Raw genomic sequence first — 17,606 nt, forward strand, 5'->3', positions numbered from 1 at the left:
TTTAGAGGCAGGTTTATGGTTCCCCCTAGACTCTCAGGCTCCGGCTGTAGTGGATGGGGAGGGGAGTTTGCTCAGGGTTGTGAGGTCCTAACAGTCACCGACAGGGAATTCTTAACACAGAGACAAAAATGCTATCCATGAGTTCATCTGACCCTGGGGAAGTAGGTAAAATCCCAAAGTATCCCTTTAAAATGTGTGGCTAGTGTCAGTGCCTTTACACAAAAACTGAACAGGTGGTTAAAATACCAGCAGGTTTGTAGCCACATATGAACCTTCTTTAAGAATACCAGCAGAAAATACATCACATTTCAGTTCAGATTTATCTGTTGTGTGTGTTTGAGACATCCACCGGATGACAGACAAGCCATGTTATAAAAACTACAAGAGGCTTGATGCTCCTGCGAAATCGAAGAGAAGACTTGGTGGACATGTAGTTTATTCAGCCGAGGTGCCAACCTGTGATTTTAAAATGACACTACAACTACCACAATGCCCCACTCTACACTTTGGTTTTAGGACATTATGGCTGCGCACTGTTCATCAATGGTGTTTTTATTTACGTTTTTTCGTTTTTTCTCTTATTTAAAACAGAGGAATGTAGACAGAGTTTGGCTTCGATTATAACTTTACAAAAAAAGCATTAGGAGATTTCTGGAGTTAATGCTCTATTTGCGTCAGGAACGCTGAAACACGTTTTGCTTGATAGCTAACGAGTCAGATAGCCAGATAGTTGTCTGTCACCGGTCCGAATTTAGCTGTTGTAAACTCAGTTCACACTAAATTAACTCGTATTGTAAGGGCAATGATTGTATAGCTTGTTAGTTAACCGCTACAATAATTGCTATAACTCGATCACTATACGGGAACACACTAGTTATCTATTCATAGCTATGTTTACCCCTGTAAAGTCGTCTTATTTCAGAGTCAGTCCCACTACTATCAACAGAGAGCTAGGCAAGACCAAGATGAGATAGCAAGAGGAGTTATTGGTTAGCTAGCTACGCGATCGTGAACACAATTAGACATTCAATTAAATCCCCCGAAGGTGCGTTTCACAGGAAAGAGAGAAACAGACGCAAGCCCAGCCATGTTTGGGAGTCTTTTCGAGGAAGAGGAGGAGGGATTTTCTCTGGCTCCCTCAGGAGGTAGAGTTGTTAAGAGGGAAGGGGAGCCACCTCCACCCCGGGGAAGAGTTAATCTCAGCGGGATTAAAAACCAGGGAGGGACGTGCTACCTCAACTCCCTGCTCCAGACCCTGCTCTTCACCCCGGAGTTCAGAGGTGAGAGGTCAAGTCAGGTCACTTGGTGTTCTGTCTTTGGCTCATACTGTATTTGCAATACTGTGTGTGTGTGTGTGTGTGTGTGTGTGTGTGTGTGTGTGTGTGTGTGTGTGTGTGTGTGTGTGTGTGTGTGTGTGTGTAGAGGAGCTGTTCAGTCTGGGTCCAAAGGAATTGGGCTGCCTGGAGGACAAAGACAAACCAGAGGCCAAGGTAAAGAACCAACCATGGGAGTGTGTGTTCCTCACTGTGTGCATGTCTTTATTTGTATTGGTGTGTTTGAGTAGTACATTAACTCTGTCCCTCAGGTCAGGGTTATTCCATTGGAGCTCCAGAGGCTGTTTGCTCGTCTACTCTTGGTGGACCAACAGAGTGCCTCTACTGGTGATCTCACTGACAGCTTCGGATGGAACAACAGCGAGGTAGTGTGTGTGAACACGAGCATGTGAACGAGTGTGTGTATGAATGGCGGTGTGTGTGACGCAGGGACTAAACTAGAGAATGAGGCTTGCTTTATATAATGCTACATCGCTTTCTCCTACAGTATTTTGCTTACCACTCTCTCTCATCTCTCTCCCGTAGGAGAGCAGGCAACATGATGTGCAGGAGTTGAACAGGATTCTGTTCAGTGCCCTAGAGCACTCCCTGGTGGACACCAGCGGTAGTGCGTTCATCCAGCACCTCTACCATGGCACCACTGTCAACAGCATCCGCTGCAAAGAGTGTGGCAACATCAGCCAGAGACAGGTTTTTATTTATTTAACCATTATTTAACTAGGTAAGTCAGTTAAGAACAAATTCTTATTTACTTAAGGCAAAAGGCCTCCTGCAGGAACTGCGGCTGGGGTTAAAAATATAGAACAAAACACATCACGACAAGAGAGACAACACTACATAAAGAGAGACCTAAGACGACAACACAGCATGGCAGCAACACATGACAACACAGCATGGTAGCAACACATGACATCAACATGGTAGCAACACAACATGGCAGCAGCACAACATGGTAGCAGCTCAAAACAGGGTACACACATTAGTGGGCACAGACAAGAAGGTAGAGACAACGATACATCATTCAAAGCAGCCACAACTGTCAGTAAGAGTGTCCATGATTGAGTCTTTGAATGAAGAGATGGAGATACACACATGTACCAGTTTTATCTTTGTGTTGCTTACAACTCTTTCTCTTGGCTCTCAGGAGGACTTCCTGGACCTGACCGTGTGTGTACGTGGCGTGTGTGGCCTGGAGGGGGCGCTCTGGGACATGTTTGTGGAAGAGGAGATGTTTGAAGGCAGTAACCTCTACCGCTGTGGCCAGTGTGACCAACTAGTCACTGCTGCTAAGGTTAGTAGGAGTATTGGCATGGATTTAAATTGTACTTGTTTATTCTAGAATTGGTACTGATTCCAGAACTCTCTCTCCCTTGCCCCCCCCCCCCCCCCCCTCTCTCTCTCTCTCTCTCTCTCTCTCTCTCTCTCCCCTCTGTAGTCTGCCAAGCTGAGGAAGCTCCCTCCCTTCCTGACAGTGTCTCTGTTGAGGTTTAACTTTGATTTTGCCAGGTGCGAGCGTTACAAGGAGACTGGTCGCTACACCTTCCCTCTGACCATCAACCTCAGGCCCTTCTGTGAACAGGTACAACCTCCACCCACACTGATCTGCATTGCTTCACTGCCACTTACTCTGTGTGTACTCTACATGACTTAGTTAAAATAATGTCAAACCATTTAAAAATATGTTATGTCGCGTTATAAGGCCTAATGACTATGCTATGTCACCCTCTCTCCCAGACTGAAGACGAGGACTCGGAGTACTCCTATGAACTCTTCTCTGTCATCATCCATAAGGGAGGCTGTTATGGCGGCCATTACCACGTCTACATCAAAGACATGGACCACCTCGGCTTGTGGGAACCGCCGGTGAGAGAGCGCGGGAGGGAGGAGGAGAGAACAACAATTGCATATCAGACAATCGAGGCTTAGAGTATGTCACTAAATGTGCTAATAGCGAATTGTGTGTTTGTGTGTGTCTTTGAATTTACGCGCTTGCGTTTGTATCAGGAGGAGGATTCCAAACCCAAGGTTCAGAAGAAGAAGGAAGTGAGAGTGTATCCTGAGCCGGAGAAAGATGACCCTCTATCTGTACTCTCCTCCATAATAACCCAGGTAACGCAAAGCATGCTGGTTTAACCCGATGGAACGAGAGCACCACGGGCCACATCGTCAGTAGGTCCAGTGACTGTGTCTGATCTTAATGTGGTGTTGTTCCCTTCCTGGCCTGTAGGAGGAGAGCAGGAGCATGCTGCTGGACCAGCTGGGCCAGAGACTGATGGACAAGATCGGTTCTTCTTGGAGCAAGAAGTACAGGAAACTCCACGGCCCCATAGGCAAGGTAGGACATGACTGATGGGCGTCCCCCAAGAGCTCCACAACGCCACTTAAACACTTCGCTTTCCTTATCTCCTCTACATCGTTCTACATGTTATCCTTCCACTCATCCCCCTCTCCCTCTCGCCTCCTCTCTCCCTCTGCAGTTCCTCCAGAACCACAGTGACGTGTTTGTGTTGGTCAATAACGGCACTCGGGTGGCCCTGAAAGCCAACCCCCCTAGCCCGGTGACCCAGCCCTCCAGCCCAGCCCACACAACCCCTGGCCCTAGCTCTACCCCAGACCCAGTCCACAACAACACTGCCAACGCCCAACCAGAACCAGGACTGGAGACGGCACCAGAACCACAGGTACACTAGTTAGACCTCTCATGGTTCTGCTTTAATGATGGTGTGTCTGCTATGTTGATGCTGCAATTGGTTAGGTTTAAATCTCTATTCTGTCTCTCTCTGACTCTCCATTCATCCATGTATCTTTCTTCCTCTCTCCATCTCTCCACAGGGCAGCCACTGGTTTGATCTGAATGACTCCACAGTGACGTCGATCCATGAGAGAGACGTAGAGAAAATGTACCAGGGAAAGGAGAGTGCCTACATGTTGTTCTATAGGAAGACACTGCTACGCAGGCCTTCTGGAGGTACGTGGGTGTTTGTGAGTGTGTGGGAGAGAGGTGTAAGACGGAAAGGGAGGGAGAGAGTGAGTGAACACAAGAAAAGGAGAGCCGCATCCAAACTTGATGCGAGTGGGAGAGAAAGAGAGATTGTGACGGAGAGACGTGAAAACGCACACGGATACAGTCTTTAAAATGAGGTTTTCCCCCTGGCAGCCCTGAGGAATCCTGGGTATAAGGTTCCCCCTCACCTCTTGGAGATGGCTGAAGAGGAGAACAGAAGACTACAACAGAGACGGTACTCACGTGCGCACACACACACACGCACACTGTATTTTGTTATGTTTTTCTGATGTTTTTTCTGTTTGTGTGTGTGTGTGTACTCTGCTATAGGGAGGAGTTTGAGGCCAGCAATAACAGTGTTGAGCTGCGTCTCCACCTAGCGCCGCGCTATAGGTTGGAGAACGGAGCTCTTAAGCCAATCAGCATAGAGCAGAAAGAGGCCACCAACCTCACCTTTGACCTCCGCAGGACCGTAGGAGACTTGCGAATGATCATCTACCAGGTGACGTCATCACTCCGACTCATTAACTCACTTCCTTAATGACGCCATGGCACTTTGCAAAAAGCTCAAATCAGTGTGTGTGTGTTCAGATGCAGAATCTCTGGGATGGGGATATGGCTCTGACTGTGGCCAAAAGTCTGCCAGCCGGCCTTCACCTCTACAACACTCTCACAGGTGAGACACACACACACACACTTTTGCAACATGTACATTCTGTGAGAGTTCATATTGAACTCTTGTACGTGTGTTTCAGATGATGAGGTGTCTCTCTACAGTGCAGGCATCTTGACCGGCACTGATCTGTTTGTGTGGAACGGCAGAGAGGTGAGGAGACACACTCGAATCAACACAGTCCACCGTTGTACACACTGCTACTGGACGTCCTGGAACCAAAATGGCTGCCGGGTCATATCATATCCCCTTTATTTCCTCAGGTTTGTGGGGCAACTGTCCAAACAGGAGCCGAGTGGGAACCAATGCTGCTGACCGTGGTTCGCCCCTCTCTGGGAGAAGAGGAGGAGGACGGGGGAGGCGAGGGAGAGGAAGGAGGCTCGGGGCTGTCGAAGGAGTCGAGGGGGTTCGCTGGGAGGGTGACTCTAGGAGAGGTGAGGGAGGCATTAGGGGAGCCACAGGAGAGCCTCCTGTGTCAGGAGAAGAGGGGAGGGGAGGGAGGGGGGGCCAGCGGGTGGAGGGTATTCCCTCCTGGAGACATGCAGAGGACCCTGAAGGAGCTGGCCTTGAAGGATGGAGACGCACTGCTGGTGCTGGAGCCACAGACACAGGACAGCAGGTGGGCAGCGTGGTGTGCGTGTGCGAGGCAGTGTGTCAGTCTGTGTAAGTGACTGACAGATATGAGGTGTGGTTGGTGTGTTTGCTATGGCTGTGTGTGTAATGTCTCTCTCCCCCAGTGTCTTCAGTGTGAGTGGTGATATGGTAACCGTGACAACACCATCAGACTGTCGCTGGCTTCAGGTGGAATACCGACCAGAGAGAAGAAGAAGAGGAGGAGGAGGAGAGGGGGAGGAAGATGAGGAGAGGATGAGGGCAAAGGTCCCTGCCTCTGGAAACATGGTGAGCTAGCAAGTGTGTATGTGTGTATAGTATATTAGTGTGTGTTTAGTATATTTGTGTGTGTGTTTAGTATATTTGTGTGTGTGTTTAGTATATTTGTGTGTGTGTTTAGTATATTAATGTGTGTGTTTAGTATATTAATGTGTGTGTGTGTGTTTAGTATGTTAATGTGTGGGTGTGTGTTCTTTTCTAGCTGCTGTGTGAGGTGAAACAGAGGGCCATAGCAGAGCTGCAGCTACAGGAGCAGCTAGCAGGTCAGATACTGTTATTATTACCACTCCTAATAGCAGCAGCTAGCAGGTCAGATACTGTTATTATTACCACTCCTAATAGAAGCAGCTAGCAGGTCAGATACTGTTATTATTACCACTCCTAATAGCAGCAGCTAGCAGGTCAGATACTGTTATTATTACCACTCCTAATAGCAGCAGCTAGCAGGTCAGATAGTGTTATTATTACCACTCCTAATAGCAGCAGCTATCAGGTCAGATACTGTTATTATTACCACTCCTAATAGCAGCAGCTAGCAGGTCAGATACTGTTATTATTACCACTCCTAATAGCAGCAGCTAGCAGGTCAGATACTGTTATTATTACCACTCCTAATAGCGGCAGCTAGCAGGTCAGATACTGTTATTATTACCACTCCTAATAGCGGCAGCTAGCAGGTCAGATACTGTTATTATTACCACTCCTAATAGCAGCAGCTAGCAGGTCAGATACTGTTATTATTACCACTCCTAATAGCGGCAGCTAGCAGGTCAGATACTGTTATTATTACCACTCCTAATAGCAGCAGCTAGCAGGTCAGATACTGTTATTATTACCACTCCTAATAGCAGCAGCTAGCAGGTCAGATACTGTTATTATTACCACTCCTAATAGCAGCAGCTAGCAGGTCAGATACTGTTATTATTACCACTCCTAATAGCAGCAGCCAGTATTATTATGGTAGATATGTGTTTGTTGTCTCTTCACTGGTGTGTGTATCTCTGTCCAGGTGTGGCATGCTGTCTGAGGCAGGTCGACCGCACAGGGAAACTCCTGCCCCCAGGTACTGTAACCCCCAATGACCCTCACACATAGACACATGCATCTCTTACTTCGTCCTAATTGTGTTTATGTATTGATGCAGGGATCGACATACAGGGCTGTCTGCTTGCCCGGGGAGGTTTTGGAAGCCCCCCGGGCCAGTCAATCCTCCACTACAAATGACCCCCCCCCCACAATTTTTTTTTTCAATTCATGATATTTCCAGTCCTGACAAAATATATAATTGTTGAAAAGAACAGTCAAATTCCCAAAGCTGTTAGTTCGTGATGCAGATTATCACACGCACACAGACTAGTTAATCTGTCAGGCAGCAAGAAAGAGCAGCTCGCCACTGGTTGTTGCGTGGAGCAGCACACAGAAGAAGGTCAGTAGTAGGGTTGCTGGTAGGGTATGTAGGAAAGATGTTTCAACGTTCAACTGGTAGATATTATAAGGCAACAATGTGTATGTAAAACAGGTATTTACGATGTTTGGCCCAAGTCGTGGTTAAATCTTTGCAATCCACAGTTTCGTCATCATGCTCTGTTTGAATGAACGTTTCTCAAGGCTTTCCTGAACCTTCATAGTTAAATGTTGACTAAACAGACCTTAAACGTGGTCTCCAGATGTGGTTTAAGCATTGTTGTGGACTTGGAACATCCAATTGTTGTTGTTTTTCTATAAATCATTTTTAAAAAGTGTGATTTTTGATAGTGAGAACTCGGGAACTGGGAAAACAAACTGTAGCTAAAAATGAAACAGATTTTATTGGCCCTCCTACAGTAGCCTGCTGACTGTTCAAAATGGCTAACAATAACACCCCTTTTGTGATTACGCAAGTTGTATTTTCCCTCCAATCACTCAATGTAAATGTGATATTATCAAGTAAAATGTCATTATTTCTGTATGGAGGGTAGTTATTAATGTCTAACTTGCTCAGCCCGCAAACTAAAGATATAATCACCTGATCTCGCTTTATTTGGGGTGGCGCCATTAGCTTTCAGTTGGGGATGGCTCGGTGTGCCACTGGCAAATTTACCTGAATGTCAAGCACTGTCGTGTGTGTGTGTGTTGCCTCCCACAGTGTGTGAGGAGCTGAGCGTTCGTGACGCTGGGGTTAGGCTGATGACCTCCCTGTCCCTCTGTCCTGGAACGGCCCCCAAAGACACTCAGCTGTTCCTGTACTTCAGTGTGGGGACAGCACCCTCCTCTGGCTTGGAGGGGGAAATCATTGTAGAGCGGTCCAGCACAGTTAAACAGGTGGGGAATGACTGCGTATCGTTTGGTCTGCTGGTTGGTCTATCTGGCTGCCTGCCTGTGTATCTCTCTCTGTCAGACAGTGTATCGGCTTCTCTGCTAATGAGTGCTAATCCTATCTATTCTATTGTAGTGTCTCAAGAAAATGTTGGAGTCAGCAAGACTTGAAGGTAAAACTACTAGATTATAGAGTGTGTCCCTTCTCCCCTGTGCGTGCATTTGTGTTAATGGTGTAGGGTTAATGGCGTAGGGGTAATGGTGTGGGTTAATAGTATGTGTGTGTGTGTGTTGTGTTAATGGTGTAGGGTTAATGGCGTAGGGGTAATGGTGTGGGTTAATAGTATGTGTGTGTGTGTGTTGTGTTAATGGTGTAGGGTTAATGGCGTAGGGGTAATGGTGTGGGTTAATAGTATGTGTGTGTGTGTGTGTGTGTGTGTGTGTGTGTGTGTACAGGGGACGGTTGGCATCTAAGGAGGCTGGACTGGTGTGAGGAGGTGGGAGAGGCTTTGATGGATGAGGTCAGTAACCAGAATTATAAAATGGGTTGTTTGGATGCCGATTGGTCGATACAGGGAGTTATTCACGACAATCCCCCAGGTAATGCCTGTTAACAGTTTTCATTTGAATGATCAATGTTCCTTCAGCATCCCACAGCCCAGCCAGTCAATTAATAAACTCCCCTGGAAAGAAATGTCTCGACAGGATTTCCCCATGCTTCCATCCTAGCATTTGGTTTGCAACAGTTGAGGTTTGTCTAAACCTTGTTGCCTGTGCAACAATGTTGCGATCTCCACCGTGCCATAGAGAATGATCGTGTCCAGAGGAGACTCATTATAATGGATATATCCAAAGAAATGGCAATAGAAATAAAGGGAAAACAAATGAAAATGCACATAGTTTGCTGTTCAGCAGCTTGTCGTGATTGTGGGTTTGCTTTAATTGACTAGTTGGCAAAGGAGAGGTCGCCAACTTGCAGAGCAAAAAGTGTTTTGCTGAGAACGGACGACCAGCCCGCTTGGCTGACAACCATGCCAATAGAATAGACGACCAGCCCGCTTGGCTGACAACCATGCCAATAGAATAGACGACCAGCCCGCTTGGCTGACAACCATGCCAATAGAATAGACGACCAGCCCGCTTGGCTGACAACCATGCCAATAGAATAGACGACCAGCCCGCTTGGCTGACAACCATGCCAATAGAATAGACGACCAGCCCGCTTGGCTGACAACCATGCCAATAGAATAGACGACCAGCCCGCTTGGCTGACAACCATGCCAATAGAATAGACGACCAGCCCGCTTGGCTGACAACCATGCCAATAGAATAGACGACCAGCCCGCTTGGCTGACAACCATGCCAATAGAATAGACGACCAGCCCGCTTGGCTGACAACCATGCCAATAGAATAGACGACCAGCCCGCTTGGCTGACAACCATGCCAATAGAATAGACGACCAGCCCGCTTGGCTGACAACCATGCCAATAGAATAGACGACCAGCCCGCTTGGCTGACAACCATGCCAATAGAATAGACGACCAGCCCGCTTGGCTGACAACCATGCCAATAGAATAGACGACCAGCCCGCTTGGCTGACAACCATGCCAATAGAATAGACGACCAGCCCGCTTGGCTGACAACCATGCCAATAGAATAGACGACCAGCCCGCTTGGCTGACAACCATGCCAATAGAATAGACGACCAGCCCGCTTGGCTGACAACCATGCCAATGGAATAGACGACCAGCCCGCTTGGCTAGCAACTTCAGAATCTCAGAACTAACAACTGGCTTCTCTGACTATATTGTCTGGTGGAAGGATGAAATAAAACAAATGTACCCATTTTTATGAAAACAGGTTGTTAATCTTTTTTTATATGTTGGCAATTGTTTTGTTAAAGCAATAAGGGCCCTCGAACCCGGGGATTATCGTGATCAACACCCTCCTAAGGGATGTTCCCTCGTACCTCTTCTTAGCGTCGGGCTTAAGAACAGGCCATAGTCGGGTGTTATTCTCACGATAATCCCTGGGTCCTAATAAATGATTGCTTCAGCGAAATCAGGAAGTGGGATACATTTTCCGCTCTCTTTTTCACTCACTGCCACAATCTTTCTCGTTTCTTCTCCAGGAGGCGTCTCTCTCAGAGCTGAAGATGAGTCATGGAGACGCTCTGGTGATTACTGAGGGACGACTTCCTCCCAAGGTACACTCAACTTCCTGTCCACTTCCTGTTCTCTTTCAACCCCATTCGCTCTCTACAGACACGTATTCCCTCTCTCACGTCCCCCCTCTCTCTCTCAGGGTTTTCTGAAGCTGTCAGTCTGGCTGTATGTGGAGCCGAGAGCCGATCCCGTGGTCTCCATGGAAACAGAGGTCAACGGCACAGCCGAGGGGTCCACGGAGGGTCAGAGGTTGGAGGTCATGACTGCAGGTGAGACACACACAGTATGAAACTAGGTAGGAAGGTATGAAACTATGTTCACTGGTTAAAATGTGTGTGTGTTTAGTGGGCGGGGCCATGGTGGAGCTGAGGACTGTGGGACAGGTGGAGATCTCAGAGGAGGCTACACTGGAAGAGCTGAAGACTCAGGTAGTGTGTGTGTGTTGATACTGCTCCTTCTAGCGTGTGTATGTCCATGCTGTGTGTGTGTGTTAATACTCTGTGTGTTAGGTGCTGACCCTGCCGGCGCTGCAGTATGTGTGTGTCCCCACTCCTGCGTTTCTGCGTGTGTGGCAGCTGGAGGGACAGAGACTGACACGTATCCTCAGAGGACAACAACACACACTCAGGTACACACACACACACACACACACACACTCCTCCCTCTCACTCCTGTCTATCTACTCTCATCCCTTTCCTTTTCTCAACAACAAGTATTTGTTCACAGGAAGTTGAAGTTGTGCAGTGGGGTGGAGTTTTGTGTGCAGCAGCTACTGAGAGAAGAGGATCTTGGGTAAGCCTGGGGTTATTCTACTCTCATTGGTCAGTTAAGCTGATATCGGAAACGTGATTTCTATCCCTCGCTCTTCTCTTCCTCTCCCACCATCTTATTGCCCCATTCCCCGCTCCCCCAGTCCTAAGGAGGTGTTGCTGCGTGTCCAGATGGGGGTGCCAGGGGAGCGGGGTTACTACCCTCCAGAGGACCTGGTCTGGGATGCTTCTCGAGACCCTTCCCCCAGATCGCTACGCTCTGCCCTGGCCTCAACATACGGCCTCTCTCCTGACTCCCTGCTACTGGCCATGCACCAGCCACACACACACACCTGGGAGACTTTCTCCAACTGGGTAAGAGATGTGGAAGGAGGGAGGGAGCCTGATGTTTTGTCACACTCCTATGGTTTATTTTATGACTCTTCCTGGCGCTTGTTGATGATGCGTGCACACAGAGCCAGCAGGTGTCCAAGCGGAAGAAGAAGAAAAAGGCGGAGTCTCTGCTCGGAGCGCCTTTCCACCTTAAAGACGGTGACATCATCGGTGTCAAGGTAACAAACACAGCTCTGTGGTTCATCGTATTGGTTGCGTTCCAGCCTGCTCTGCTTTAATTGGACAGAACTTGCTTATTGAATGTGACATGGTTTTCTGATTGGATAATACTTCGACAGTAACATGGTGTTTTCTGATTGACAGAACCTGTTGATTGACAATAACCGGGACTTTAGCACCCAACAGGATGAGCAGAGGTTGAGGGAAGAGAAGGAGCAACGCAGGAAAGGGTGGGGCTTCTTAAAATATCCAATGAGACTCAGGTCACAGTGTTGACACTGCTTTTCGTGTATGACATTAGCTTTATAAGAAAGTGTATTTATATAAGTAAATGTCTACAGTTTAAGTTGATACTATTTCCTCTTTACTCCTGTAGAGGGCAGGGTGCGGGGGCTGAAGTTGAGACCAACCAAGGGGTGGGACCAGAGAAGAAGATGGGGCCAATCAAGGCCAGGAAGCCAGAGGTGGCCCTGTCAATCAACGTGGGGGTGTTCAGATAGCCTCGCCTTACACACACACAAACAAACACATACATTACACATGCGTGCACACACAGACTTTCTCACCGTGGCATCGCTCAACATCACGAACAATCTTCTGGACATCTGTTTGTGTGCCAAACATTTTTGATAATATGTTCACACAGCTTGACCCCCCCATAGATCTGCTATCTTCTGCTAGTGTTGGTCTGGTGGTGGGATGACTTACTGGTTCGCTATACAGACCTCTGTCGACTCAGTGTCACAAGCTGCAGTCTCTGACTCTCCTTCCATCTCTGTCACTACATCTGGATCCCTTCTCCCCTCTACATGAGATCCAATAGGAACCAGTATTTCTACATGAGATCCAATAGGAACCAGTATTTCTACATGAGATCCAATAGGAACCAGTATTTCTACATGAGATCCAATAGGAACCAGTATTTCTACCTGAGATTCAATAGGAACCAGTATTTCTACCTGAGATTCAATAGGAACCAGTATTTCTACATGAGATCCAATAGGAACCAGTATTTCTACCTGAGATTCAATAGGAACCAGTATTTCTACCTGAGATTCAATAGGAACCAGTATTTCTACCTGAGATCCAATAGGAACCAGTATTTCTACCCGAGATCCAATAGGAACCAGTATTTCTACATGAGATCCAAAAGGAACCAGTATTTCTACCTGAGATCCAATAGGAACCAGTATTTCTACATGTGATCCAATAGGAACCAGTATTTCCACTCATAGTACTGGGTGTATTACATATATATTGGTATGTATTTACAGTATCTGCTGACTAGTTTGCAATGGTACACACCATAGAGGTATAGATATGTACCAGTAGATTATAGATAATATATACACCTATATTTCTAATAAGAGTTAGTGGGTTTATATCCATGCCTTAACATGGACGAGCCACAATTCAGCTCAGTCCGGAATAGTCCCCCCTACCTCATTTCTCTACCTCTGTTGCACCCACTCTCTCTCTACCTTTCTTTCCCTCCTAACTTCATCTTCGCTTCGTGGTCTCACCCTCTCGCCATTTTCCTTACATGGGAAAGAGTCCCAAGTGTTTTCTCTGTATCCCATCATGCCTCTGCACCAGAGTTGATCACATTAATCATGCTTTCATTATGTTTGTTTCATGTGCATGCAGTGGGGGTGTGTGGGCGAACTTCAGGGAGTTAAAATAATTCATGGATCATTTGACTAATATGTCATACATAACTTTTAGAAATGACGGTTGGACAATGAATGCGAGCGACTTTGTTTTGGATTATGAGATTATTTGATTTCCTAACTAATCTGATGTTTTTATTTTTGCATTTGCTGGAAGTATAACTGAAATGTAGTTTTGAGTACTGTATGACTTCTGGGCCAGTGCCAAGATGCAAGGACAGATGGAGAGTTTTGGATTAAATACAGAATAAAACGGATCAAGAAAGAATGTTTGCAAATCTTGTTTTATTTATTTTGGAGTCCTGATGCATGTTTACAGACCTTTGTCATTTGCACACTCTTTTGCAACTACGAATCATAGTAGGCCAACAGATTTGAATTTACAACATGTTTCCAGCGCCAAGAAGCAAATTCTCCATTCAAGCCTTATATTTGGCTATACCCGAAATGATGCTTATCAAACATAACATCAATGTAAACATTTTACCTTTACAATCAATCATCTATGTGTATATATTTTGAAATATGAAATGCTCACGCAAGACATATTGTTCAGGGCTAGGCTAATACATATTGAGTGGGGGCAACGTGATGGGGCAGGTCACATGCTGCACGGACGGCATATGAGGCCCGCCCTGCCCTTCAGGTAGCGATGACGCCATCGAGGGCCACATGGGATAGCCAATGGGAGGTAGCAGTTGGGCCTGGGGGCCGTAGTGATGGTGGTGGACGGCGTTTCCTCTTGGTTTGACTGCTGACCTCACAACAACATCCTGGATGAGGTCAACATCAAGATGAAAACAAAGTAACAAATATAAGATGTTAAGAATTCCAAAAAGGCATGATCTTTGGTATGTGGGTGACAGGAACCATAAGACTGCTGAACAATTAATCAAATGGCCATCTGGACTATATACATTGCCCCCCCCCCTTTGTTTTACACTGCTGCTAGTCGCTGTTTATTATTTATGCATTGTCACTTTACCCCTACCTACATGTACAAATGACCTCTTCTAACCTGTACCCCCGCACATTGACGCTATACTGGTACCCCCGCACATTGACGCTATACTGGTACCCCCGCACATTGACGCTATACTGGTACCCCCGCACATTGACGCTATACTGGTACCCCCGCACATTGACACTATACTGGTACCCCCGCACATTGACGCTATACTGATACCCCCGCACATTGACTCTATACTGGTACCCCCGCACATTGATGCTATACTGGTACCCCCGCACATTGACGCTATACTGGTACCCCCGCACATTGACGCTATACTGGTACCCCCGCACATTGACTCTATACGGGTACCCCCGCACATTGACTCTATACTGGTACCCCCGCACATTGACTCTATACTGGTACCCCCGCACATTGACTCTATACTGGTACCCCCTTTATATAGCCTCGTTATTATTTTATTCTGTTTCTTTTTTTTCTATATATTTAGTAAAACATTTCTTAACTCTATTTCTTGAATTACATTGTTGGTTAAGGGCTTGTAAGTAAGCATTTCACGGTTAGGTCTACAACTGTTGTATTCAGCGCTTGTGACAAATACGATTTGATTTTACATAAATGATGTGGGTGTGTGTGAAACGGACCTGTCCTGGGTTAGGTGGTGATAGGGCCATGGGAGGTATTGCTTTCAGCATCATGTTGTGCATTATGATCTGATGCATCTGAGCATTCTGCATCAACATCAGCTCCACCATGTCTAACACACACACACATACATACATACATGAAAATTAACATTATATATAGATACACACACACCAGTAGCTGCACTTTGCATTTGTGTGTGTTTACCTTCTTTGATGCTCCCAGACCTTGGTGCAGGGTAAGGCTGAGGAGGGGGTATCTGTTGTATGAGGGGCTGTTGCTGTGGTAACTGCTGAATGAAGGTAGTAGGCTGCTGGGGCAACTACAGACCAAGAGAGAAATAGCATCAGCTGTCTGTGTAAGAGAGAAATAGCATCAGCTGTCTGTGTAAGAGAGAAATAGCATCAGCTGTCTGTGTAAGAGAGAAATAGCATCAGCTGTCTGTGTAAGAGAGAAATAGCATCAGCTGTCTGTGTGTAAGAGAGAAATAGCATCAGCTGTCTGTGTGTAAGACAAAAAGCAGAGCAAGAGGAAGATAGATGGAGAGGAAGACAGAGGGAGAGAAGGAGTGATTTTTGTCTCACCATTTGCTGGATGATGCGTGGAGGCTGTGGCGGGGGGTGTGGCGGGGGTGGAGCGGGGGGTACAAGGGCAGGCTGGTAGATATGGATGGGGGCCGGAGTAGGAGGCAGAGGGACAGGAGGAGGGAGAAGGTCTGGACGGTACCGTCTCCCTGTCCCACCCCAGGTGTGAGGTCTGCTCAGGTCCTCCAACATGTGCTGCTCCGGCAGGCAACACGCACACAGACAGTTACCATGTGAGTTTGATGATAATGATGGTGATAAATATCTTAATAATAAGGATGTCATACCCTCAGTCTTTGCAGCAGGTCCTTTTTTCGTCTAAGCACACTGTGCAACGCATCCGCCTGTCCATCAAAACTCCCTGGCCAATCAGAATAAGGAATAAAGTAACTTCAGAAAACTTACACACAAAAAGGAACAATCAGGGTTTGCTTGTACTTCAACGCTTCATTACAATATTTATTTTCAAACATTTTGTAGTCTTACTGGTGGATAGGGCAGATTCTGCTCTGCTGTCCTTGTTGTCCCTCTCGTTCTCCAGTCTCTGTGGACATGAAGCAGGAGGGGAGTAGTCAGCAGTCAACAAGAGGCCATGTGCAGCCAGAATTCACATCAGAAAACATCTCTTTTACTACTCTTTGTTACACTAATAAGTTAAAAACATGGCCTTTCTGTCTATCAAAGTAAATGATCAGATGATTATTTGATATCCAAAACTTTAAAAACTCAATCAATCAAATAATCAATTACCTTCTCCAGCAGCCTGAGTTTGAGTCTGGTCATCTGGGCAAGCATGGGATCAGTCATTCTGAGAGTACTGTATTCTCCACACTGTGAAGTTGTGCACACACACACACACACACACAATAAGTGACTGAGGGTCACCGCTGTACACACCCCCACTCTCCCGTCCCCAATTTACCTGTAGCTCTTTAGCCGTATGTCACAAACCTATCGATCAGCTCTCAGTCTCTACGCCAAACTGAGACCACTCCCTGGTTACTAAGGGACACAACTGTTTATGCCAACCAAGCCACGCCTACTGCTTGGTTACCATTCCTGGTTTTGGTCTTGATCCTAGGTTACTGTTTACCATCTGAGCTGACACAAACAGTGTATTTCTCTTGAACAACAACCCAGTAAGGCAACTAAAGAAATGTAAAAGTAAGGGTCAGTAAAATTGTTTAGGATAAGAATAGAAAGTCAGATGTACAGAAAGTTAGAAATTGGTACAAACTTGGGTGGTCATTTAATCATACCAGATTGGCACCCAAATAGGATCTGGAATGAGAAGCTCTATGCTGAAAATGTATAAATGTAGTCTCTATTGGAGGGATTGGATGTCTTCTCCTGTCCAAAAAGTTGGAACCGGACCCAGGGACGAACATAGTAATTTGGAGGCCCCAGGCAGAGGCCAGTCTGAGGGCCCCCGCCCCACCTCTTTAAAAAAAAAGGGATTTATAGTAAAGACATATAATTTAACTTTAAAAAGATATGACCTTTTAACCCCATAGAGTCTAAGGGCCCGGGCTGGATTTCTACTAAACTAACACATGGAATTGTTTTAAGATGGTCATACCAAGGATCATTTAGCTATTTACTTTTGAATTTTAGGACCCATGTAGGTATCAAAAATCTATATGAAAAAATGTATTTGATTAAACATCAAATTTGGCCTTACTGCAATTTTTATTATTATTTATTTATGCCTCGAACAGAGGTATTATTTCTGTTTAATGGTAAGTCCGCCAGTGCCCGGACCTGAAAACAATCAGACCCATACCCAAATGGACCCGAGGACAACCCGAGCTAGACACGACCCATATCTGAATGGACCCGAGGACAACCCGAGCTAGACACGACCCATATCTGAATGGACCCGAGGACAACCCGAGCTAGACACGACCCATACCCAAATGGACCCGAGGACAACCCGAGCTAGACACGACCCATACCTGAATGGGCCCGAGGACAACCTCTTCTAGTTAACAAATAGATCATTATATGTTGGCTAGGCCTTCTATAAGTCGATACATTCACCTTAATTGCTTA

At 46.5% G+C, this 17,606-nt stretch overlaps 2 protein-coding genes across 2 annotated transcripts; one reads left to right on the top strand and one right to left on the bottom strand.

The window, feature by feature from the left end:
• The first annotated feature begins 496 nt into the window (after positions 1 to 496).
• On the top strand, positions 497 to 13,627 carry LOC109906790 (ubiquitin carboxyl-terminal hydrolase 40-like). Its single transcript, XM_031792570.1, has 31 exons — positions 497 to 1,280; positions 1,423 to 1,490; positions 1,586 to 1,699; positions 1,860 to 2,024; positions 2,479 to 2,625; positions 2,770 to 2,913; positions 3,069 to 3,197; positions 3,339 to 3,443; positions 3,562 to 3,669; positions 3,812 to 4,015; positions 4,167 to 4,302; positions 4,492 to 4,573; positions 4,669 to 4,840; positions 4,930 to 5,014; positions 5,094 to 5,164; positions 5,275 to 5,630; positions 5,749 to 5,911; positions 6,105 to 6,165; positions 6,912 to 6,965; positions 8,028 to 8,203; positions 8,334 to 8,370; positions 8,654 to 8,718; positions 10,330 to 10,404; positions 10,503 to 10,632; positions 10,709 to 10,791; positions 10,873 to 10,991; positions 11,090 to 11,155; positions 11,277 to 11,487; positions 11,589 to 11,684; positions 11,830 to 11,915; positions 12,062 to 13,627. Exons 1-31 carry the CDS (start codon positions 1,088 to 1,090, stop codon positions 12,183 to 12,185), a joined length of 3,825 nt encoding a protein of 1,274 aa, XP_031648430.1. The 5' UTR covers positions 497 to 1,087; the 3' UTR covers positions 12,186 to 13,627.
• On the bottom strand, positions 13,624 to 16,548 carry lg16h21orf58 (linkage group 16 C21orf58 homolog). Its single transcript, XM_020504642.2, has 8 exons — positions 16,477 to 16,548; positions 16,305 to 16,385; positions 16,041 to 16,098; positions 15,842 to 15,915; positions 15,555 to 15,749; positions 15,178 to 15,292; positions 14,970 to 15,082; positions 13,624 to 14,128 (listed from the first exon to the last, which is right to left on the bottom strand). Exons 2-8 carry the CDS (start codon positions 16,359 to 16,361, stop codon positions 13,919 to 13,921), a joined length of 822 nt encoding a protein of 273 aa, XP_020360231.1. The 5' UTR covers positions 16,362 to 16,385; positions 16,477 to 16,548; the 3' UTR covers positions 13,624 to 13,918.
• Positions 16,549 to 17,606: the final 1,058 nt, after the last annotated feature.

This window comes from Oncorhynchus kisutch, linkage group LG16 (genome assembly GCF_002021735.2).
Source record: "Oncorhynchus kisutch isolate 150728-3 linkage group LG16, Okis_V2, whole genome shotgun sequence".
Taxonomy (NCBI): domain Eukaryota; kingdom Metazoa; phylum Chordata; class Actinopteri; order Salmoniformes; family Salmonidae; genus Oncorhynchus; species Oncorhynchus kisutch.